General features: G+C 44.6%; 1 protein-coding gene across 3 annotated transcripts in view; it reads left to right on the forward strand.

The window, feature by feature from the left end:
- Window positions 1–1,243: 1,243 nt before the first annotated feature.
- Window positions 1,244–23,595, forward strand: part of Nf2 (neurofibromin 2) — a 99,852-nt gene continuing 77,500 nt past the window's right edge. For all 3 annotated transcript variants that reach the window (XR_006145485.1, XM_042667639.1, XM_042667638.1), the window contains exon 1: window positions 1,244–1,428. Coding sequence is in view for 2 of the 3 variants with exons in the window: in XM_042667639.1 (XP_042523573.1) it covers window positions 1,315–1,428 (114 nt within the window). In the remaining variant the exon portion in view is untranslated. The remainder of the gene's footprint in view (window positions 1,429–23,595) is intronic.

Here is a 23,595-nt window from a genome sequence, read left to right on the forward strand (position 1 = left end):
CTGAGCTATTGCTCCACATCAGATTTTTTTTGGGGGTGGGGTGGTGGTCGTGGGGCTTGAACTCTGGGCCTGGGCGCTGTCCCTCAGCTCTTCAGCTCAAGGCGAGCGCTCTACCACTTGAGCCACAGCACCACTTCCGGTTTTCTGGTGGTTCCTTGGAGATAAGAGTCTCGCGGACGTTTCTGTCCAGGCTGGCTTTGAACCGCGATCCTCAGATCTCAGCCTCCTGAGTAGCTAGGATGACAGGCGTGAGCCACCGGCGCCCGGCCACATCAGATTTTTTTTTAGTGGTTCCTTGGAGATGAGTTTCCCAGGCTGGCTTCGAACCGCGATCCTCAGATCTCAGCATCCTGAGCAGCTAGGGTTACAGGTGTGAGCCATCGGTGCCCGGTGGTGGTTTAAAAGTTTGAGAAATGGCCTGGATCAGTGCCTGTAATTTAGTGCCAAATCGGAAAATCCGTCCTGGGCTCCGAAAGGCAAGCCCCGTGGGGCGTTGTGCCGAAGGCCCTGATTCCAGCGCCGCCTCCTCGAATTGTCCCGGGAAAAGCGAGGAAGACGCCAACGCCTCAACCAATCTTGCTAGAGTAGGCGTACCTTTTTAGAACAAAAGCATTCGGAGTGACTGGCGCTGTAGCTACTCAGCGCCGAGCACAGGCCCGCGCCTGTATAGCTAGAGCGGAACTTCCAATTGGTGGTGTTGCCCTGGAGGGGGCGGAATTGAGTAAAAGTCCCACCTCCCCCTGAGTTTTAAGCCAATTACAAGGCCTGAGCACTAGCTATTGGGTTTGGTTACACAGTGTGTAGCGTTCTGGTGGGCCTGAGGGCGGGGCCGGTGTAGGCTCGCCGCTTCTGGGAGGGGGGGCGCTTCCCGCGGGCACGCGGAGCGAAGACGGTGACAGCCCCGCGCACGCGCGTGCGCGCCCGGTTCCAGCGCGGCCCCGCGACCCCGGTTGGCCGCTGAGAGGCGCGCGGCGTCGTGGCCGCCGCCGTCTAAGGTTCCTGTCCCGGGGCATTCTTCGCCGTCCGCGGCTCGAGCACCCCGGACGCCGGCGCTCGTCTCCCCCCACGTCAGGGCCTGGTCCCCGCTCTCGGCTCCCGGGGCTGCGTCCTCGCGGCCCATGCTGGCCGCCGCGGGGGACCCACGCAGCCCGCGTCGCTCCGGGGCCGGCCGGCCGGCCACCATGGTGACCCTGAGGCCTGCGCGGCTCCTCCAGGGGGGCTAAGCGGTCCGAAGCGCCAGGCCTCGGGGCGGGGTGCGGCGGGAGAGGGGGCCCGGCCCGCGCCCCGCGCCCCGCGCCCCGCGCCCCGCGCGCCATGGCCGGGGCCATCGCCTCCCGCATGAGCTTCAGCTCGCTCAAGAGGAAGCAGCCCAAGACGTTCACGGTGCGGATCGTCACCATGGATGCCGAGATGGAGTTCAACTGCGAGGTACCCGGCCGGGGTGACCCGGGGGCCCGGGCGGTTCGCTGTGGGTCCTCCTCGGGGCATAGGTTAGAGACCTGGCAGGCCCGGCCGACCCGGCGGAGGGGAAGGGGCCGTCGGGGCCCAGACCTATCAGTTAAAGTTCATTGCTTCTGTTGTTTTCTCTTCTTTCTTTTTCCCACGCGCAGCTCTTAGGTTTGTTTTTTTTTTTTTTTTTTTAGCATTTTCCTTTTGGTTGCAGCTCATTCATTGTTTATTGGAAGAGGCTGGGAGAAGCTTTCGTGGTAGCGAATTCTTGTAGTAGTAGCTAACTACTACTAAAAGGCGTTCTTGATGTTAAGAAGTTTCATCTCGTTCGTTGCAAAGTTAATACTTGTTTCGCTTTTCCCAAAGCTTACATTTTTCTGGAAGAAACTTTGAGGGAAGGAGGCGGCACCTTACACTTACTTTCTATCATGATTTGCTAAATACTTTCTTTTTTTCTTTTTTGGCTGTGGCTGGCGATCTAACCCCAGGGCCTTTGTGCATGCTAGGGCAAGTACTGAACCACGAAGCTACAGTCCCAGCTTAGATACTTTGTAAACGCCAGTCTTTCACGTATTTAACTCTTAACAAAACTCTGTGACTGAGGAATATTTGGTCTGGTTTCTTGGGTTGCTACTTCTAAAATGCTTGGAATCTCCAGTGATAAGTTTTCTTTTTGTGTGCTAATGAGCTAATGAAGCTGGCTCAACCTCATAGCTGGAGGTTGCTTACCTTGAGGTAGTTTAGGATTGAGATTCGGTCACCTGAAAGAGCAAAGCTTTTTAAGAGGTCTGGAACTTTTCAGCTCCATTCCCTCAGTCTGGAGGAGAAGGGAGAGGGACTGAAGGTTAAGTTGATGCCTATGTTAGGCCTGAGTGGTTCAAGCCTGTAATCCTACCTACTTTGGAGGCTGAGATCTGGAGGATCGTGGTTCAAAGCCAGAGGCAGAAAAATCCTAGAGACTCCATGTCTATGTAACCAACAAAATGCTCAACAACAAAATGGAGGTGTGGCTCAGGTGGTAAAGCACCAGCTATGAGCAAGCTAACAGAGGGTGAGTGAGGCCCTAGTTGAAGCCATGGTATCAGGGGAAAATAAAAGTTGATCTCTAATGGCTGATTTAATCAGCCATGCCTGTGTCGTACAGCCTCCAAAAACTCCAAAGGAGAGAGTTTGCAGATAGCTGAACCAGTCCAGTTTCCTGGAGCGTCAGTGCTCCAGCTGAGTACATAGAAGTTCTGCACCCCTCCCCCATGTCTTTATGCATTTTTTCATCTGTGGCCTTGATAATAAATAGGTAAACCCAAGTGATTTTTGAGTTCTATAAGGTTCTCTAGCAAATTAACTGAACCCAGAGAGTGCAAGTGGGAACCATGTTTTGTAGCTAGTTGGTCAGAAGCCCAAACTCAGCTTTTTTGGTGGGGAGGAGGAGATCTATCATGGGTCTTGAACTCTGGGTCTGGGCTCTGTCCCTGAGCTCTTCAGCTCAAGGCCAGCACTCTACCACTTGAACCACAGCACCGGTTTTCTGGTGTTTAGTTGGAGATAAGAGTCTTACTGACGTTCCTGCTCGGGCTGGCTTTGAACCGTGATGTTCAGATCTCAGCCTCTTGAGTAGCTAGGATTACAGGTGTGAGCCATCGGTGGCCCAGCCACAAGCTCAGATTTTTTTTTTTTATTCTCCCCAATTGGTTTTTGTGAAGACTCAGCTTGAGGGGTGTGTGTGTGTGTGTGTGTGTGTGTGTGTGTGTGTGTGTGTGTGTGTGTGTGTGTGTGTGTGTGTGTGTGTGTGTGTGTGTGTGTGTGTGTGTGTGTGTGTGTGTGTGTGTGTGTGTGTGTGTGTGTGTGTGTGTAGAGTGGGGAGACGGATAGACAATCTTGTGGTACTGAGCCCTGAACCTGTGGGATCTGCTGCTGTGTCTAGGTAGAGTGTGTGAAAATTGAGTTCAAGGGCCCTGGCTGACGTCTGCTTGCAGAAAATTGGATTGATTGCTTCTTGGTGAAACTCATTGGATCAGGCATGCACCATCATGCCCAACCCAACTCAAGTAATCTTTTTTTTTTTTTGGGTCCGGTCGTGGGGCCTGAACTCTGGGCCTGGGTGCTGTCCCTCAGCTCTTCAGCTCAAGGCTAGCACTCTACCACTTGAGCCACAGTGCCACTTTTGGCTTTTTTCTTTTTGCTTATGTGATGCTGAGGAATTGAACCCAGGGCCTCAGGCATGCAAGGCAAGCGCTCTACCACTGAGCCACCTTCCCAACCCTCAAGTAATTTTATTTTGTTATTTATTTAGTCGGTCTTGGGGCTTGAACTGTGGGTCTGGGCACTGTCCTTTAGCTCTTCAGCTCAAGGCTAGCGCTCTACCACTTGCCACAGAACCACTTCCAATTTTCTGTTGGTTAATTGGAGATATGCGTCTCACAGACTTTTCTACCCAGGCTTTGAACCAGATCTCAGCCTCCTGAGTAATTATGGGAGCCACTGGTACCTGGCTTTATTTATTTATTTGGTGGGGGCCAGTCATGGGGCCTGAACTCTGGGCCTGGGCACTGTCCCTCAGCTCTTCAGCTCAAGGCTAGCGCTCTACCACTTGAGCCACAGTGCCACTTCCGGCTTTTTTCTTTTTGCTTATGTGGTGTTGAGGAATCCAACCCAGGGCCTCAGGCATGCAAGGCAAGCGCTCCACCACTGAACCACCTTCCCAGTCCCTATTTATTTTTAAACCCAAGTATTTATACCTTTTGGGAATGGTTCTAAGGGCATACACCAAATGTAGACTTACTTATCCAAGAAATCTATAAAACTTGATAAGAAAGTCTAGAGTCAATGGAATTGGAACCCCTCCTTCCTTTTCCCTTCTCAGCTCTGTGAGATAGAGAATCCATTCAGCTGCTGTGTCCTGAAACACAGGACCCCGCCCTTTACCCCCTCCCTCTGCCCCCCCCCCCCAACCCCCCCCAGCTCCTCATCAGATTACTTTGCTCCCAAGAAGGACAGAGAACAGGATGTCAGTTTTCCACATCCTACACACAGCCACTTGTTGCTGAGGCTAAGTGGTGGGTGAGTGCCTGTGCCATGGGGCTTCCTTCTTCCATGCAGACCCTGCTATGGAACAGGGCTTAACTTAGACCCCAACCACTCTAGCCCCTGCTTATGAGGTTGTGGTTTTACTGTAGGGCAGGCAAGCTGAAAGACCCCAGGCTAGTGAGCTCCCTTTCAAGTGCTCAGTCCTATAGTGGTGCTGTCACTCAGAGAAGCTTGTCTTACTTTCCTATCTGTAGCATCCTGGGCTCAGAGATTTTTTATTAGCTTAAAGCAGCTCCAGGAGGAAGGTGTAGCTCAGTGTGGTAGAACACATGTACATGTCCTGGGTTTATAATTTTATTTTATTGTCAGTCATGGGGTTTGAGCTGGGCCTGGGTGCTGTCCCTGAGCTCTTTTTTGCTCAAGGCCTGTACTCTACCACTTTGAGCAGCAGCACTGCTTCTGGTTTTTGAGCGGTTAATTGGAGATAAGAGTTTCCAGGGGCTGGGTGCTCGTGGCTCACACCTGTAATCCTAGCTACTCAGGAAGCTGAGATCTGAGGATCACGGTTCAAAGCCAGCCTGAGCAGGAATGTCCAATTAACTACCAGAAAACCAGAAGTAGTGGTGTGGCTCAAAGTGGTAGTGCGCTTGCCTTGAGCTGAAGAGCTCAGGGACAGCGCCCAGACCTAACACTCAAGACCCATGACCAGGGGCTGGGAAGGTGGCTCAGTGGTAGAGTGCTTGCCTTGCATGCATGAGGCCCTGGGTTCGATTCCTCAGCACCACATAAGCAAAAAGCCAGAAGTGGCGCTTTGGCTCAGAGTGGTAGAGTGCTAGCCTTGAGCTGAAGAGCTGAAGGACAGCGCCCAGGACCAGAGTTCAGGCCCCATGACTGGACCCAAAAAAAAAAGACCCATGACCAAAAAAAAAAAAAAAAAAAAAAGAGGGGGGGAGTCTCACGGGGACTTTTCTGGCTGGCTTTGCACCATGATCCTCAGATTTCAGCCTCCTGAGTAGCTAGGATTACAGGTGTGAGCCACTGGCCCCTGTCCTTCTGGATTTAATTTCCTAGCACCAATGTCCTCCCAAAACCAACACAAACCCAGATGGCTCTTAATCTTTTCCCAAAGAAGTAACTGCAGCTGCAACTCAGTGTGGAGAAGTTCATGCTTAAAGGTACTCCAGAGTAGTAGTTTTAGTGGATTTAATGGAGATGATACAGCCTTTGACCACTGGTCTTCCAGTTGCTAAGAAATGATGGAGAAACAAGACAGGTGGGAGGAGCCCTGCTGGGATCTGAAGTGTCAGACAAGAGAAGAGCTCACAAACACTCTCTCAAAACAGCCATCATTGATAGGATAGTTTGTGCAACAAGTTATGCCTCTGGGCACTGTTGACAATAATAGAGCCATAAGCCCCAAATTGTTGAGTTTAACAATTGAATGTGTTCGTGGGAAGGGAAGAGAGCTACTGAAACCACTGTCATCCCCCCCAACAACTCACCTCCCCCTCCCTTTCCCCTCCCCTCTCCACCTTTCCCTTTCCTCTCTTTCCCTCCTCTTCCTCCCTTTTTTTCTTCTTGCTCTCCCCCCCCCCCCCCCATTGTGGGGTGGGGCTTGAACTCTGGGCTTGGGCGCTGTCCCTCCGCTCTTCAGCTCAAGGCAAGCACTCTACCACTTGAGCCACAGCGCCACTTCCGGTTTTCTGGTGGTTTATTGGAGATAGGAGTCTCACGGTCTCTCCTGCCCGGGCTGGCTTTGAACCGCGATCCTCAGATCTCAGCCTCCTGAGTAGCTAGGATTACAGGCGTGAGCCACCAGCGCCCGGCTCATATCCTTTTTTTTTCTGCCAGTCCTGGGACTTGAACTCAGGGCCTGGGTACTGTCCTGTCCCTGAGTTTCTTTTGCTCAAGGATAGCATTCTACCATTTGAACCACAGTACCACTTCTGGCTTTTTTGTTTATGTGGTACTGAGGAATTGAACCCAGGGCTTCATGCATGCTAGGCAAACACTCTACCGCTAAGCCACATTCCCAGCCCATAGCAAATATTTTTTAAAATCTTATTGTTATTATTAAGGTGTTGTGCAGAGGGGTTACTGTTTCATGAGCCAGGTAATGAATATATATATATATATATATATATATATTTTTTTTTTTTTTGAACAATGTCATCCCTTCCTTGGCTTTTCCCCAGTTTCTGTTTCCTGTCAGTGTTGTATGGCTAATTTCCACATAGTGTCTGTTGATCTTGACTGCATTTGATTACCCTTCCATTTCTGCACTCCCCTACTCATCCTCAAAAGACACAAAACAACAACAAAAATAAATAAAACCCAAATGTGAAAACAAATGACACCTCTACCATCATCACCATCAACAAAAAAATCCCATATTTCCATTTCCTGGAATTTGTTTTGATAAATAGTATTTAAAGGGTTCAGCAAAGTTGTGTTTAGGTACCTCTCCTGAGTATTCTCCTTTAGTCTGTTGTGTGTGTGAATGCCTAGAGACTTATATAAATTATCATGTCCAGTTGTATTTTAGATCTCGCTCAAGCAAGTATTTGAGAGATTGAAATCTGTAAATTTATTTAATTTTTAATTCTTTTTATTTTTAAGCTTTCTTTGGTGGTCACGGGGCTTGAACTCAGGGCCTGGGCACTGTCTCTGATCTTTTTGCTCAAGACTAGTCCTCTACCACTTTGAGCCACAGTGCTATTTCTGGTTTTCTGGTGGTTAATTGGAGATAAGAGTCTCACAGCCTTTCCTGCCCAGGCTGGCTTTGGATGGTGATCCTCAGATCTCAGCCTCCTGAGTAGCTAGAATTATAGGCATGAGCCACTGGTGCTCGGCAAAGTATTTATTATTTCACTATATTTTTTAGATTTCATTTTATTTAATTAATTTATTATTATTATTTTTTGGTTGGTCGTGGGGCTTGACCTCTGGGCCTGGGCACTATCCCTCAGCTCTTCAGCTCAAGGTGAGCGCTCTAATATTGAGACACAACGCCACTTCCAGTTTACTGGAGATAATAGTTTCATGAACTTTCCTTCCCAGGCTGGCTTTGAACTGCAATCCTCAGATCTCAGCCTCCTGAGTAGCTAGGATTACAGGCATGGGCCACCAGCACCTGGCTAGATTTCTTTTTAAATAGTTCCTCTAGCACTTACTATATGATCCTAACTTTCCAGAATCAACTTCAGATTTATACTATTTAGTTTGAGTGATATATAGAAATACTACTCACACATAATTCCATTCTTTGTGGATTATTATTATGCTTCTTATGTCTTACATACCCAATAACTTACACACCCAGTAAACTTACACATCCACTAACTCATTGTTAGTGGCTATCACTTCACCATATATAGTCATTTCTGTAGGCCATTACAGCTTTGCTCCCACTGACCTTTTTTGTGCTGTTATGAGCTTTTTTTTTTTTTTTTTGTTGGTTGTGGGACTTGAACTCTGGGCCTGGGTGCTGTCCTGAGCTCTTCAGCTCAAGGCAAGTGCTCTACCACTTGAGCCATAGCACCACTTCTGGTTTTCTGGTGGTTAATTGGAGATAAGAGTCTCATGGACTTTCCTGCCCCAGCTAGCTTTTTTTTTTTTCCCTGTCAGTTGTGGGGCTTGAACTCTGGGCCTGAGCATTGTCCCTTAGCTCGTCAGCTCAGTGCTCTACTGCTCGAGCTACAGCGCCACTTCTGGTTTTCTAGTGGCATATTGGAGATAAGAGTCTCATGGACTTTCTTGCCCGGGCTGGCTTTGAACCATGATCCTCAGATCTCAGCCTCCTGAGTAGCTAGGATTACAGGCTTGAGCTGCTGTGCCCGGCTTATGAGCAATTTTATTATACATATGTTACACTTCTTCCTTTCCTCCTTTCCCTCACTCCCTTCTTCCCTTCCTCTCTCTGTCTCTGTCTCTTCTCCCTCTCCCTGCCTCTCTCCCCTACCCCCCTTCTGCCTGTGCCAGTACTAGGGTGAACTCAGGGCCTCGAGTTCATAGCTTTAACCATGTCTCTACTTCTAACTTTTTGCAGATTAGCTGGAGATGAGTCTTTTGAATATGTCTGCCTTGGCTGACTCCAAACTATGGTTTTCAAATCTCAGTTTCCTGAATAGCTAGGATTATAGGAGTGAGTCACTGACACCCGGTGTGCTACATCACCTTTTTTTTTTTTGGGTCCGGTCGTAGGGCTTGAACTCTGGGCCTGGGCGCTGTCCCTCAGCTCTTCAGCTCAAGGCTAACGCTCTACTGCTTGAGCCACAGCGCCACTTCCGGCTTTTTTCTTTTTGCTTATGTGGTGCTGAGGAATTGAACCCAGGGCCTCAGGCATGCAAGGCAAGCGCTCTACCACTGAGCCACCTTCCCAGCCCCTACATCACCCTGTTTTGATGGGAAGTGGACACTTGGCAATATATTGTAGTGACTCTGGTTGTTTGGCACGTGACCACTGTCCATACAGCACTATGGAGGGCACTACCTACATCTTGCTCTAATTAGTCCACGGTTGTATTCAGCCGAATGACCTCTGCTAGGAACGCACAGAATGAGGTTCTGAGCTGTTGCAACATAGGAGCCACCTTCCCAGCCTGGGAGAATAGTTTAAAATAGCTTAAGTAGTAAAGTTCTTTTGATTTTTCTGTTCGTCCTAGGGCTTGAACTCTAGGCCTGGGCACTGTCCCTGAGCTAGCGTACTACCCTTGAGCAACAGTGCCACTCACGGCCTTTTCTGTTTATGTAGTGCTGAAGAATCAAACCCACGGCCTCATGCATGCAAGGCAAGCATTAGTAGAGTTCTTTTGTAGTATGTACAGGCCTTGGGTTCAATCTGCAGGACTACAAAAATTGTGACTTTACAATGGTAATGTTACTGAAGCTAAGAAAGGACATCACAAGCAAGGAAAACTGTAGATCTATGAATGTGGCAGCAATGTCCTCAACAGAATATTAACAAGCCAAACCCAGCAATGTATAAAAATACTATATCCCAGATAAAAGTAGAATCTATTCCAGGAATACAAGGTTGGTTTAACAGCTGAAAATTCAGTTAATATGGATAAAGTAACATATTAGTAGACTAAAAATAGAAGTCATATGATCATCTCAATAGAAACATAAAAAGGCATTTGATAAAATCTAACATGCTTTATGATGACGATAACACCCATAAACTAGCAATAGAAGGGATCTTTTTGTTGTTGTTGTTCTGGTACTTGGAACTTGAACTCAGCTTGCTTTGTTCATAGCTGGTGTTCTACCACTTGAGTCACACCTCCAGTCTAGCATTTTGCTAGTTAATTAGAAGTAAGTCTTGTAGACTTTTCTGCCCAGAATGGCTTTGAACTGCAGCCATCTAGGTCCCAGCCTTCTGCGTAGCTAGGATTACAGGCATGAGCCACCAGCATCTGCCTTCTTCCTACTTTACTGAGCAATGTTCTGGAGGTTTTAGCCAGGCCAGGGAAACATACTCAAAGCTATGCATATTAGACAAGGAGAAATCAAATTGTCTTTTTACAAATGATATGGTCTTGTAGATGGACCCTGAGGAGTCCACTAAAAATGATTACAACTAACAAGTTTGGCAGGGTTGCAGGCTATGAGATCAATATACAAAAATGAGTTATAATTCTACATACTTGCATTAAGTAATCTAAAATTGAAATTAAGGAAATTTCATTTATAATAATATCAAACAGTATAGAGTAGTTGGCTGGGGATTTCACTCAGTGTTAGAATAATTGCATAGCATGTGCAAGACCTTAGGTTTGATTTCCGGAATTGTAAGATATCTATATATCTATATATCTGTATATATTTAAAGTTTAAAATAATTCAAAGTAAACTTAACAAAAGAAGTATAAAATTGCTGGATGCTAGTGGCTCATGTCTATAATCCTAGCTACTCAGGAGGCTGAGATCTGAAGATTGAGGTTCAAAGTCAGCCCAAGCAGAAAAAGTCTGAGAGACTTTTATCTCCCATTAACCACAAAAAGCCAGAGGTGGAGCTGTGGCTCATGTTGTAGAGCATTAGCTCTGAGCAAAAAAGCCCAGGGAAGGTGCCCAGGCCCCCCAGTACCAGCACACACACACACACACACACACACACACACACACACACACACACACACTACAAAATTTATACTATGGAATTAAGATCTAAATAAAGGAGGAAATATCTTGTTCAAGTTGTAAGAGTTAACAAAGTTGGCAATATTCTGAAAATTGATCCATACATTCAGCCTGTAAGAATCCAAGTTTGCCTTGTGACAGAGATCGACAAGCTGAGCTGGGTGCCGGTGGCTCAAGCCTGTAATCCTAGCTAATCAGGAGACTGAGATCTGAGGATCGAGGTTCAAAGCCAGCCTGGGCAGGAAAGTCCGTGAGACTCTTATCTCCAATATGCCACTAGAAAACCAGAATGGTGCTGTGACTCAAGTGGTAGAGTGCTCTCCTTGAGCTGAAGAGTGCAGGGGCAGTACCCAAGCCCAGAGTTCAAGCCCCATGACTGACCAAAAAAGTAAAGATAAAAAATAAAAAAAGAGATCGACAAGCTGATTCTAAAATCATATGGAATTTCAAGGTAACTAGAATAGCTAAGAACAATCTTAAAACAGCAAATCAGTAGAACTCATAATTCCAAATTTCAAAATTCACTACAATACAACTATAATTTAGAGTGTGGTATTGGCTTAAGGCTAGAAAATGGACTAGAACTGAGAATCTGGAAATAAACCCATACATGTAATGGTCAACTGTTTTTGGTTTTGTTTTTCCTTTTTGAGTATGGGGAATTGAATTCAGGATTAAACTCATTTGGTATGACCCATGCCTTGGCCAACTTATTTTTTTTGTTGTTGTTGTTGGTTGTGGGGTTTGAACTTAGAGACTGGGCCCTGTCCTTGAGCTCTTGTGCTCAAGGCTAGCACTCTACCATTTTGATCCACTTCACCACTCCTGGTTTTCTGGTGATTCATTGGTGATAAGAGTCTAGTAGGTTTTCCTGCCTGGGCTGACATTGAACTGTGATCCTTAGATCTCAGTCTCCTGAGTAGCTAGGATTACAGGCATGAGCCACCAGTACCTGGCTTCAACTTATTATTTATTAACAAGGATGCCAAGACCATTTAATATGGGGTTGAAAACTCTTGTCAACAAATGGTACTGAGACAATAGGATAGCCATCTGTAAAAGAAATGAAATTAAACCCTTAGGCCACATATAAACAATTCAAAATAGAGCAAAGCCCTGAAGTATGAGATAGAACAACAAAACTGGAAGAAGCCATGGAGATATTTATGTCCTTAGATTTGACATTGGGTTTTTAGATATGACATCAAAAGAATGAGAAACAAGAACAAAAATAATAAGGACTTAATCAAAATTGAAAACCTTTAGTTTGTTGCTGATGGCTCACACTTGTAATCCTAGCTACTCATGAGGCTGAGATCTATTTCTTTTCTTTTTTTTTTTTTGCTGGTCGTGGAGCTTGAACTCTGGGCCTGAGCACTGTCCTGAACTCTTCAGCTCAAGGCTAGCACGCTACCACTTGAGCCATAGCACCCACTTCCAGCTTTTTCTGTGTATGTGGTGCTGAGGAATCGAACCCAGGGCCTCATGCATGCAAGGCAAGCACTCTACCCCTGAGCCACGTTCCCAGCCCCGAGGCTGAGATTTAAAAGACTGAGGTCCAAGGCTAGTCTAGAAAGAAAAAATATTTTGTTGGGCTTCATCTCCAGTTAACCAGCAAAAAGCCAGACTTGAGGTGTGGGTCAAATGGCTTAGCACCAGTCTTGAGTAAACAAGCTCAAGGTCCTAAGTTCTAGTCCAAGTATTCATCTCCTCAAAAAAAGGAAACTTTTATGTTTCTGAGGGTACCATTAAGTAAGAGTAAACTGTAGTAAGTCATGTATCATATAAGAGACTTTAACAAGAATTTGTGTGTGTGTGTGTGTGTGTATGTGTGTGTGTGTGTGTGTGTGAGTGTGAGAGTGATTGAACTCTCACTGGGCTTTTTTTGCTGAAGGCTGGCACTCTACTACTTAAACCATACCTCTACATCTGGCTTTTTGCTGGGTAATTGGAGACAAGGGTCTGTTCTTTTTTTTTTTTTTTTTATAGCCAGGCTGACTTTAAACTTTAGATCTCAAATTTCAATCTCCTGAGTGGCTAGAATTATAGACGTGAGCTTTTTTTTTTTTTTTTTAATCATGGGAATGGGCTTGAACTCAGGGTCTAGGTCCTGTCCCTGAGCTTGTTTGCTCAGGGCTAGCACTCTAGCACTCTACTTGAGCCACAGCACCGCTTCTGCTTTTCTGGAGACAGGAGTCTCATGGACTTTCTTGCCCAGGCTGGCTTTGATCCGTAATTCTCAGATCTCAGCCTCCTAGTAGCTAGGATTACAGGTGTGAGCCACCATTGCCGACTTTTTTTTTTTTTTTTTAACACAAATATTATATGTATATATGGTGTGTGTGTGTGTGTGTGTGTGTGTGGTGTGGATGGATGGATAGATAAATGGATGGACAGATAGATCTCATAGAGGCCATTGACTCCAGTAGAACACAGATGCTCTATACACAGGAAAGCCACAGTGAGTCAGCCACCAGGATTCCACATTCCTGGAATCAAAAGATCATTTAGTATTGGCCAGGATGTGGCAAAGAGGAAGTAGGCTGCCAGTTCCTCAGTTCCACTCATAGATACCGACCCAAGAGAAATGAACACATGAATAGAGAACCGTGTCTTAGTTATTACCACCTGAAGAACGATCCCAAAAATGTGGTGTATCAATACAATGGAATATTAATAGAGACAGACTGTAGATCTGACAGACTGTAGGTGGAGGCAAAGCAGTAATAGTTAAAGCAGAAAGAAACTTAGAACTTTCTTTTTGAGGTACTGAAAATGCCCTCTGGGCTCAGTGGTAGAGGAAGTGCTTAGCATGCTTAAGGTCTTGGGTTCAATCCCCAGCCCTGCAAAATAAACAAAAAAATTCTTAAATTGACTGTGGGAATGGTTAGACAGCTTTGTGAGTATGCTAAAAATACTGTGTTATATTAATAGATTTTATTTATTTATTTGCTTTTTTTGAGGTAGGATCTTGCTAGATGGCTCAACCTGGCCTTTAACTTGTGATCCTCCTCTGCCCCAGCCTCCCAAATGCTAAGATTGTAGACATGCATCAAGTATGTGAATTATATGCAAATGAAACTGCTTTTAAAAAACAACCTTAGATAAAATGTAAACAATGAGTGTTTACTATGTTCCCACAAAACTTTATGGATACAGAAATTTGCATTTCATGTGATTTTCACAAGTGATACGGAATTTTTAAGTCTATTTTTAAAACATAAAAATCATTCTTACTCAGATTTCACGAGTGTAGGCAGTAGTCTGGATTTGACCTGTGGGCCATAGTTGAGTGAACTTATCTTAGTATTTGATTTAAGTGTTGTGAGAGAGTACGACAAACTGGCTAGTAGAAATAAAAGGATTTTGCCTGGCACCAGTGGCTCACACCTGTAATCCTAGCTACTCAGGAGGCTGAGATCTGAGGATCACGGTTCAAAGCCAGCCTGGGCAGGAAAGTCCTTGAGACTCTTCTTTCCAGTTAACCACCAGAAAACTGGAAGTGGCGCTGGGGCTCAAGTGGTAGAGCACTTGCCTTGAGCTGAAGAGCTCAGGGACAGCACACAGGCCCAGAGTTCAAACCCCAGGACGGACAAAAACAAAACAAACAAACAAAAAAGATTTTGTACGACATTTCTTTATCTATAATTGTGCCAGGAAAATCTCCTCTTTTCTTCCCTATCTCTTTCCCTTTCTTCCATGCTCCCTCTTCCATCCCTATCCTTTTCTTCCCTTTATTCCCTCCCTCTTGCCCCTTCCCTCATCTAGTTGGTTTCCCTTTCCCCTCCCTTCTTTCTTTTTGTAGGGCTGGATAATTCTTTATTATTGATAGCAGTCCTAAGCCTTGTAAGATATTTAGCACTCAGATCGGTCAATTGTAGTGTAACTCCCTACCTTTCTCAGTTGTGACAGCCAGAAATGTCTTCAGGGGCTGGGAAGATGACTCAGTGGTAGAGTGCTTGCCTTGCATGCCTGAGGCTCTGGGTTCGATTCCTCAGCACCACATAAGCAAAAAGAAAAAAGCCCGAGGTGGCGCTGTGGCTCAAGTGGTAGAATGCTACTTGAGCTGAAGGGCTGAGGGACAGCGCCCAGGCCCAGAGTTCAGGCCCCACTACCCGACCCCAAAAAAAAAAAATGTCTTCAGATATTCAGTGTCCTTAGTGGGACAACTTCATCTCTTCCAGCCCCCTCCCCCTTTGAGAGCCATTGATGTGTAGAAAGGGATTATAGTAGTGATACTTAGGGAGGCAGAATTGTAGTACAATGTTTGTTTTTTATTAGCTGATGCTAGTTGTACAAAGACATTGCACTGTGACATTTCCATACACGACATACAATGTATTCTAATCAAATCTCCTTCATCTCCTTTACCCTCCTTCCACTTTGATCATATTTATCCTCATTCACCCTCTCCAATTGCAATAGCAATTTTACTTTAGTCTATTTTACTTTCCAGTCATTCATTTAATTTTTTGTTTAGTATATGTTTTCACCAGGGTATTTCAGACTTGAAAAGCCTTTTTATGTAGCCCAGGCTGGCTTCAAACTCTGATTTTCCTGCCTCAGCCTCCTGAGTGCTGAGATTATAGGCATGCAACATTTCACTCAGCCTGGAAACTTGTTAAACTTCAGTGTTCACACAAAAGGCATTGAGATCTTGGAAAATGCCATCTCACTTTGAGTTTTGCAGTGGAATTGAAAAGGCTGCATTAGTAACAGGTGACAACAGTGCTACTAGTCCAGGCACTACATTTTGTAGCAGAGCAGTCATAGAAAGTACATGGGCTTTGAAGTAAGACAGATCTGGGCTTCAGTTCCAGCTCAGCTATTTCTGCTTTAGCCATGCTATGAGTAAGCTCTCTGGACCTCAACTTCCACATCATAAAATGGGACTAACAGTAGTGATCTGGCAGAGTTGCTGTAAAGATTTGCCGCATGTTCAATGCCTGCTAGAGTCAAAGGAACTGGAATTGGCCTAAAGCTGAGGATTGGGTCACCTTGAACACTGTCCTGTTGTGCTTTTTGTCAAGTCATCACATCTCTCTGAAACTCAGATTCTATTGGAAACTGTTGGAATATTCTGTTAAAGAAATAGTTTGATTTATGATGAGAGAGAGAACGCATAGGTGATGAGTCTCTGCTCTCTGTTATACATTGAGCAGGCAAGGTGCTGATTTCAGGAGATGAAGAGAGATGGTCCTTGTGGAACTCTTGGCTGTCTTAAGGTCAAATGTTGGTGGCCTTCCAGGAGCCAATGGTCGTTAGCATATGAGTCATGTTACTTTATGGTAATCAGCTCAGGCTTCTTGCTGCAGAGATGGGGGAAAACATCTTTCTTGCACTACTTGCTGCATTGCACCGTTGGCTTGATGCTCTGGAAGATTTTTCCACTTGAAAGATTTGCTATTTGTCATTTTGAGAAAGTGGATGCTGAATGTAATTTGCCAGGAGGCTAAATGGTTATGTTACTTCTTATCTAGACTGGAATTTTACTCTAATAATTCAATCTATCAGTAAGAAGAGCCAAATATGAAAGATTTTTCAAAGTTGACTTGTAGGAGATTCTAATATCATTTTACATTGAAAACGGTCTCCACTTAGTTTGCATTCTGGTGATTTCACCAGAGTGGGTCAAATGCCAACCTCCGTCATTCCTGTAGACAAGTGGACATAAGTTGTCCTTCATGGAGGGAGCTTGTGAAAGGGTAAAATGGAGAAGTTCCATAGGCTGGCGGGCACACTGCCCAGGTCTGGAACACAGACGGACAGGTGAATGTTGAGTGTGTGCATGCTGGTGAAGGATGGGTGCTGGATCGCGCTGCAGTCCCCAGTGCACCACCCGGCAGTGAGCAAGACTATTTTGTGGAAATGGAGACCCTCACAGGCTAAGGAGCCCGAGAAAGCTGTGTGTGTGGTGTGTCTGGTGGGGCTTGAACTCAGGGCTTTGAGAACTGTCCGTGAGCTTCTGTGATCAAGGCTAGCATTCTACCACTTGCCACAGCTGCACTTCTGGCTTTTTTGGTAGTTTATTGGAGATAAGAGTGTCACAGACTTTCTCACCTGAGTTAGCTTAGAACCAGGATTCTCGGATCTCAGCTTCCTGAGTAGCTAAGATTATAGGTGTGAGCCATTGGTGCCTGGCTTAGCCACTGTCTATTCTGAAAGAGAAGGAAGATAGGAATGGGAGGAGGTAGTGGTTATGAGAGAGTAAGTGAACCCATCATTTACAGTCATGTACCCCTTAATGACATGTCAGTCAACAATGGGTTCCTGTATGATAGTGGGCCCATAAGCTTATAATGGAGCTGGAAAATTGCTATGCCAAGTATTTTTTCCTTGTAACTTTCCTCTGTGATGAAGTCTAGATCTACAAAAAGTTACCACTGTGTGGTACAGTTGCTTAAGTTACTGTACTGTATTCAGTACATTCAATGTAGTAAATACTTTGTACAGGTTTGTATCCATAGAGCCACAGGCTATGCTGCATAGACTAGACGAGGTGTGTAGTAGGCTGTACCACTTAGGTTGGTGTTTGGGAATGGTCTGTGATGTTGACACCTCATGGAGTTGTGTAATGACTCATTGCTTAGAATGGATCTGTCTTTAAGCCATGCATGGCTAATTTGTTAACAGCCAATAGGGCCTACAATGGCTTCCTTGAATCTCACAATGAAACTTTCAAGTAGGTCAGGCAAGTCTTAGCTTTCTAGCTTCATAGTCCTAGTTAGGAACCGCGGGGCAGCACAGCCTAGCTAGCTAGCGGGTGTGGGCAGGGATATGATCACAGACTTGGAGCCTCGCTCCCTGGCGCTGTCTCTGATGAGCTAGGCAAGCTTACAGAAGTTCCCTGACCTTTTCCTCATCTATAAAATGGAGATTGTGATTGTTCCCGCATAGGCTTGTTACAGGGATTAAAATGGAGTGATTATTGGTAAAGCAATTAGCCAGCACAAGGTAAGTGGCCTAGAAGGGTTGTTACAGAGAAAGAAGGAAGTACAGAGCCCCTCATCATTCCTTTTACCCATGAGGCCTATATACTTTTTTTTGGTTTTTACTGTAAAAATACTGTACAGAGGGGTAACTGTTACATGAGTACGATAATGAGTACATTTCCTATCAAACATTGTTACCTCCTCCTTTCTTTTTCCCCTACCATCCCTTCCCTCCCCGCTTGCTGAAGTTGTAAAGTTCGATTTCAACATAGTGTCTTGTGCATCTCATTGTTACAATGGGTCATCCTGTATCCTTATTTAAGCATTTTGAGGCCTATATACTTCTATACGTACATACTGTAAGTATCTACTTCCTCCTTTGCTCTGAGATGTTGTCCTGATGGTTCTTTCTCAAGTGCTGTACACACTGCCACACCTTTGTATAGCTTGCTCCCAGTGCCTTAAATGCCCTTTTCACTTGTCACCTGGCAGAAGTACCCACTCTCTTCCTAAGCTCTGCTCTGTGCTTTCTTCCTCTTTGCGGCCAAGGTCACACAGCTGCTAAGGGATCAACCAGTGCATCTGTCACTCAGGTCAGCTCTCTTCACCATGCTGTACCACCCAAATAGAAAGCTCAAAGTAGAAAAAGAGAGGAAAGGTTACAAACTTTTTTTTTTTTTTGCCAGTCTGGGCCTGGGCACTGTCCCTGAGTTCCTTTTGCTCAAGGCTAGCACTCTACCACTTGAGCTACAGCACCACTTCTGGCTTTTTCTGTGGTTCATTGGAGATAAGAGTCTCATGAACTTTCCTACCTGGGATGGCTTTGAACTGAGATCCTCAGATCTCAGCCTCCTGAGTAGCTAGGGTTACAGGCGTGAGTCACCAGCGGCCAGTTTGGTTGTGGAGAGAACGCAAGTATTTGGTAAACAGGAAAAAAGAAAATGGAAAGAAAAGACCCTTCAAAGGACTCCCTAACCGACAGCTATTTGTATGTGACATTATTTTATTTATTGCACTTGGTGTAAGATATCATCTCAAAGCCATTTTGTGAACTTGCCAGAGGCCTAAATTTTGCTGGGTAATGACATGACTAACAACCCCTGCTACAGTGGTTTGGTGTCTAGTTTGTCTTTTTGAATCCTGTGGACATTTTCCAGAAGTGGATCTTTTACAGTTGCCCATAATCTGCTTGGAACTCTTTGCCTTTGGCCTAAAAGGAAGCTTGCTTTTCAAGAGATAAGTATTTTCTAGTTGCATATTTCACGTGCTTTATGGCCAGAATGGACTTCTGTATTCATCCAGTGTCCTCTTATCTCATTCTGTGTCCGCAAAGATGGCAGTTGGCTGACATCTCTCTTCTGAGACCCGTTTGTGTACTTTGAGAAGTTCACCAGTGCATCTATTCAAAGCACATTGTTTCATCTTCTTTAACTCCCTTCCCATCCCTGCCCCTTGGTTCACTTAGAAACAGAAACAGCCCATATTTAAAGCATTGATGTGTATTTCTGAATAGTGAGAGGAAAGGTGCCAGCTTTCCCACGTGCTTATGGTCTAGTTGGAAAAACAGGACACCAATGAAAACAAAATTGAAAGGTCTGTGGAGAGAGAGAGAGAGAGAGAGAGAGAGAAAAAGAGAGAGAGAGAGCGCTGCTGTGGGTAAGAGGATATGGCTTGAGCAAAAGCAGTGTGGGAATCCTGTGGTTTTGAGGGGTATGTGTGCTTGATTTGGTAGGTTGTATGTTGGGGCCCTATGAAGGCCAGGTTAAAGGAGCTTGTACTTACCTGTCAGATACAGTAGAGCTCTGAGGTTTTTACTAGGAACATGATAAAGTGATCACCATGCAGAGCAATTTGGAATGTTGGGGGTCAGGGAGTGAAGATGTCTAAACACCTGCCACCTATGTGGGTCTTGGACATATCATTCCCCCTCCTCCATTTCTTCATCTAGAAAACTAGAAGAAAAACTCAGTATCAAAGGCTCTGGGCTCCAACATTGTATCTTAGGTGACAGAAGCAGAGGAACTTTTTTATTTTACTTTTTTTGTCAGTTGTTGGCCTGAACTCTGGGCCTGGGCGCTGTCAGCTCTTCAGCTTAAGGCCAGCGCTCTACCGCTTGAACCACAGCACCACTTCTGGCTTTTTCTGCTTATGTGGTGCAGAGGAATCGAACCCAGGGCTTCATGCTTGCAAGGCAAGCACTCTACCACTGAGCCACCTTCCCAGCCCCCAGAGGAAGTTTTGTTTCCTCCTTTTCTCCCTCCCTGTCTCCCTCTCTCCCTCCCATTCTTCCCCCTCTCTACTGTTCTTCCCTCCTCCCTACCATGCTTCTGCTTTTCTTCCTCTATGTTCTCCTCTTTCCATTTTTTTTTTTTTTTACTTTTTTGCTTTCAAGACAGGGTCTTACTATGTAGCTCAGCTTGGTTTGGAACTATGATCCTCCTGCCTCAGCTACCTGATCTGGTGGGATTACAGGTATGGACTACTTACTATATGCCCGGTTCTCTTCTTCCATATTTCCTTCTCAGATAGATAGTCAGCTCAGGATCTGAGCACACAAGTGTGAGAAAAGTCTGCCAGAGGACAAGGAGGAGATTGTTCTGGTAATAAGGCCCAGAATCCAGAAGGGGTAAATTAGTCTGGGAATAGCCTGTCACTGCTACCTCCTTCCAAGTGGTTTTGTGTCTTTAAACCACAGTTCAGAATGTGTAAAGTGAGATCAATGCTTTATCTGTCTTATTAGGTGGTTTTTTTTAAAATTTTTTTTTTAGGTCCAGTTGTGGGGCCTGAACTCTGGGCCTGGGCGCTGTCCCTCAGCTCTTCAGCTCAAGGCTAGCGCTCTACCATTTGAGCCACAGTGCCACTTCTGGCTTTTTTCTTTTTGCTTATGTGGTGCTGGGGAATCGAACCCAGAGCCTCATGCATTGCTAAGCAAGCGCTCTACCACTGAGCCACCTTCCCAGCCCCTATTAGGTGGTTTTGATATGAGCAAGGTAGAGCTTTGCAGGCACTGGGTCTAGTACCTGACCCATAGTAAGCATTTATAAATGTTAGCGCCATATATTGTCATGTATTAGGAAGGTGGAAACAAGGAGGAAAAGTCTCTTTGCTGGAAGCAAAATGAATTTCCTCAAGTAATCTCAATTTTCTTTGGGCATTCTTCATATTTTCTGTGCCTTTATAATTATAGATCCTCTAAATTCTGTTATTTGTCTAAACACAATGAAACCTACTCTGTGTCAAATTTCTGCTAAGGGATTTTTTTTTTGTAATGTGCAATATACTTAGATCTCTTAAGCTGGATGTTCACCGTGATAGCAGGATTCTTTTTCTTTTTTTTTTTTTTTTTAAGCAGGATTCTTTTCTGCAGTTCTTCCCCATTCTTTTGTCCTCAATGTGTCATTTTAACATTGTTCATTTTTCTTTAATTTTGATGACCTCTCCAATTCATGCTAGTTTTGCATTGCTGTCCAAGAACATTTTTGGTGGCTGTCACATTTTTAATTTCAGCTAAAACATTTGAGGTTTAAAGCATGTTAAAATTGAGTTTTCTTATAGCTGCTAATCTTTTTAGCCAGCTGGTGATGAGGCTTCTCCGGTTTGTTACAGGATGAAATGTTCTATCTGCTTGTCTATCCTTCATCTCATTTACATTCTAAATCCATGTTTTCTGACATTTTTATTCGACAAAAAAAAAAAAAGAAAGTGTGCTAAAGTGGTGCTGACTTCAAGGTAGAGTCTTGGTTGGCCCTGGTGCTCAAGGTGCTGGTCAATCTTGAGGAGTCACTGTGGCACCACTAGGTGGAGTCAGAGCACCTCATTTCCAGAGACAGTGGCCCTTTTTCTCTGAGATCTTTTACTATTCCCTGTTTTGCTTCTTGGCCAAAGTTGGCCTAGCTTTGTAACTTCACAGAAAATCTCTGCCAGTTAGGTTGCTATGGCTTTCCCATTCAGCTCGCCAGCTTGAGTTTCCTACTTGGAGTCGTTTTCATAGTTTGATTCTCCAGTAAAGCTTAAAACAAGCCCAGAGGAGTTACTAAACTTATCTGATCAGTGGTTTTAAATTCCCCAACAGTACATTTACCTGTGATCTTCCTCATGTTGATTTTGAGATTAAATCAGTCTCATAAATACTTTAAAAAAGTCTTCAGTCCACAGTAGTTCTCATCTAGCTGTAGAAATTTTTAACCAGTCCTAATGCGCACAATACCTCTACCTTCTAATCCATTAAGTCAATGCTGTGACCATTGGTGATTGAGACACTTAAAGTGTCAAGCTAGAAACAAACTCAGAATGCTTACAGCTTCTTTTTTTTTTTTTTTTTTTTTTTTGGGTCCGGTTGTGGGGCCTGAACTCTGGGCCTGGGCGCTGTCCCTCAGCTCTTCAGCTCAAGGATAGCGCTCTACCACTTGAGCCACAGTGCCACTTCCGGCTTTTTTCTTTTTGCTTATATGGTGCTGAGGAATCGAACCCAGGGCCTCAGGCTTGCAAGGCAAGCGCTCTACCACTGAGCCACCTTCCCAGCCCCGGTAGGGTAAGTTTTTTGGGGACATGGATCCAGGGCTTGTTCTACTTCTAAGCTGTACCCATGATCCCACTGGAAGCCTTTTTTTTTTTTTTAAAGAAATACATTTTTATGTATAAGCTATACATTTTATACTGTCCGGGTAGAAATAATCACTTGGATAATCCTTTATCATAGATTATGTTTAACAGCCTGCTAGTTCCCCCCACCCTCCAAGTCCTGGGGCTTGAACTCCAAGTCCTAGGCTTCTCCCTGAGTTTCTTTTGCTCAAGGCTAGCACTCTACCACTTGAGCCACAGTACCGCTTCTAGCTTTTTCTGTTTATGTGGTACTGAGGAATCAAACACCCAGGGCTTCATGCATGCTAGGCAAGCACTTTACTAATAAACCACCTTCCCATCCCCAAGTAGTTATTTTTTGTTTGCTTATTTATTGATACAAGTTCTTACTATATAGCCTCAAACTCATGATCCTTTGCCTCCCAAACTGTTCGGATTATAGGCATGTGCCACTACACTCAGCCAAATAGTCTGCTAATTTTGCCTGATGTTTAGGCATTTGAAATGTAGCTTTGTGTCTCATTGTCACTGAATTTTCTGTTGTTTGCTATTTGTAGCTCTCTGTAGAATTTTTATTGTCTGTATTTCAAACTCTTGAATCATTGATAATTGCTGATTATCAGCAGCATGCTATTTGCTAAAAACTTGTACTTTTCAGCAGCATTATTATAATTTCCATTTTTGTTACATTAGGGAGTTGATTATTATACAGTCAAATCTTGATTGTTAGCGGTAAGGAACTTGATAGCAGACCCCAAATAAGAGAAAGAATGCAGAAATGAAATATTAAAGTATCATTTACATTCCTGAAATGACTTTAAGATATAGAATGATGTCAAAGGAACAACAGAAAGCTATTACAGGAATTATAAATTAAAAAAAAAAAAAAGCCCTGTCTAGTTTATACAAACCTTCTCAAGCTCATGGACTCTGAGGGTGGGATTAATTTTGAAAGACCACTTGATGATTGCAGAAACTGAGCCCAAAGAGGTTAAGTGATTTACTCAACACAGCGGGCTGGGGTGTTTTATTGCTGTTTGACGGCACTGTGATTGATCTCATGTTGTGAGCTCCATTCCACAGTTAGAGATTGTCTTCTTTGCTGTGGAAGCAGTTGTCTTGCCGTTACATGTTATAGTACGGTAATCATATTGTTTCTCTTTGCTTTGTCATCTGTCAGCTGATTTTGAAACAAGTACATCTTTATTTCATCACATCTTAGGATCTAGGGGTTGCATGGGCACAGGTTTGAAGATGAAGTTGCTGAGTCCTATTTGAACGACTCGGTTCACTTAAGTCATAGGCTTGTGTGATGGGGGGAGGGAGTCCAAGATTTTTATCTTTCCTTGGGTTCTCTGAGGAGCCCATAACCTTTTTCCACTTGAGCAGGGAAGATACCAAAGCTGCTAACATCAAAACCTTTCCCCCCTAAAACATATAACTCATTTTGTTTGGAAAGATTAAGACT

The sequence above is a fragment of the Dipodomys spectabilis genome, unplaced genomic scaffold (assembly GCF_019054845.1).
Source record: "Dipodomys spectabilis isolate Male_0828 unplaced genomic scaffold, ASM1905484v1 ptg000416l, whole genome shotgun sequence".
Lineage (NCBI taxonomy): Eukaryota > Metazoa > Chordata > Mammalia > Rodentia > Heteromyidae > Dipodomys > Dipodomys spectabilis.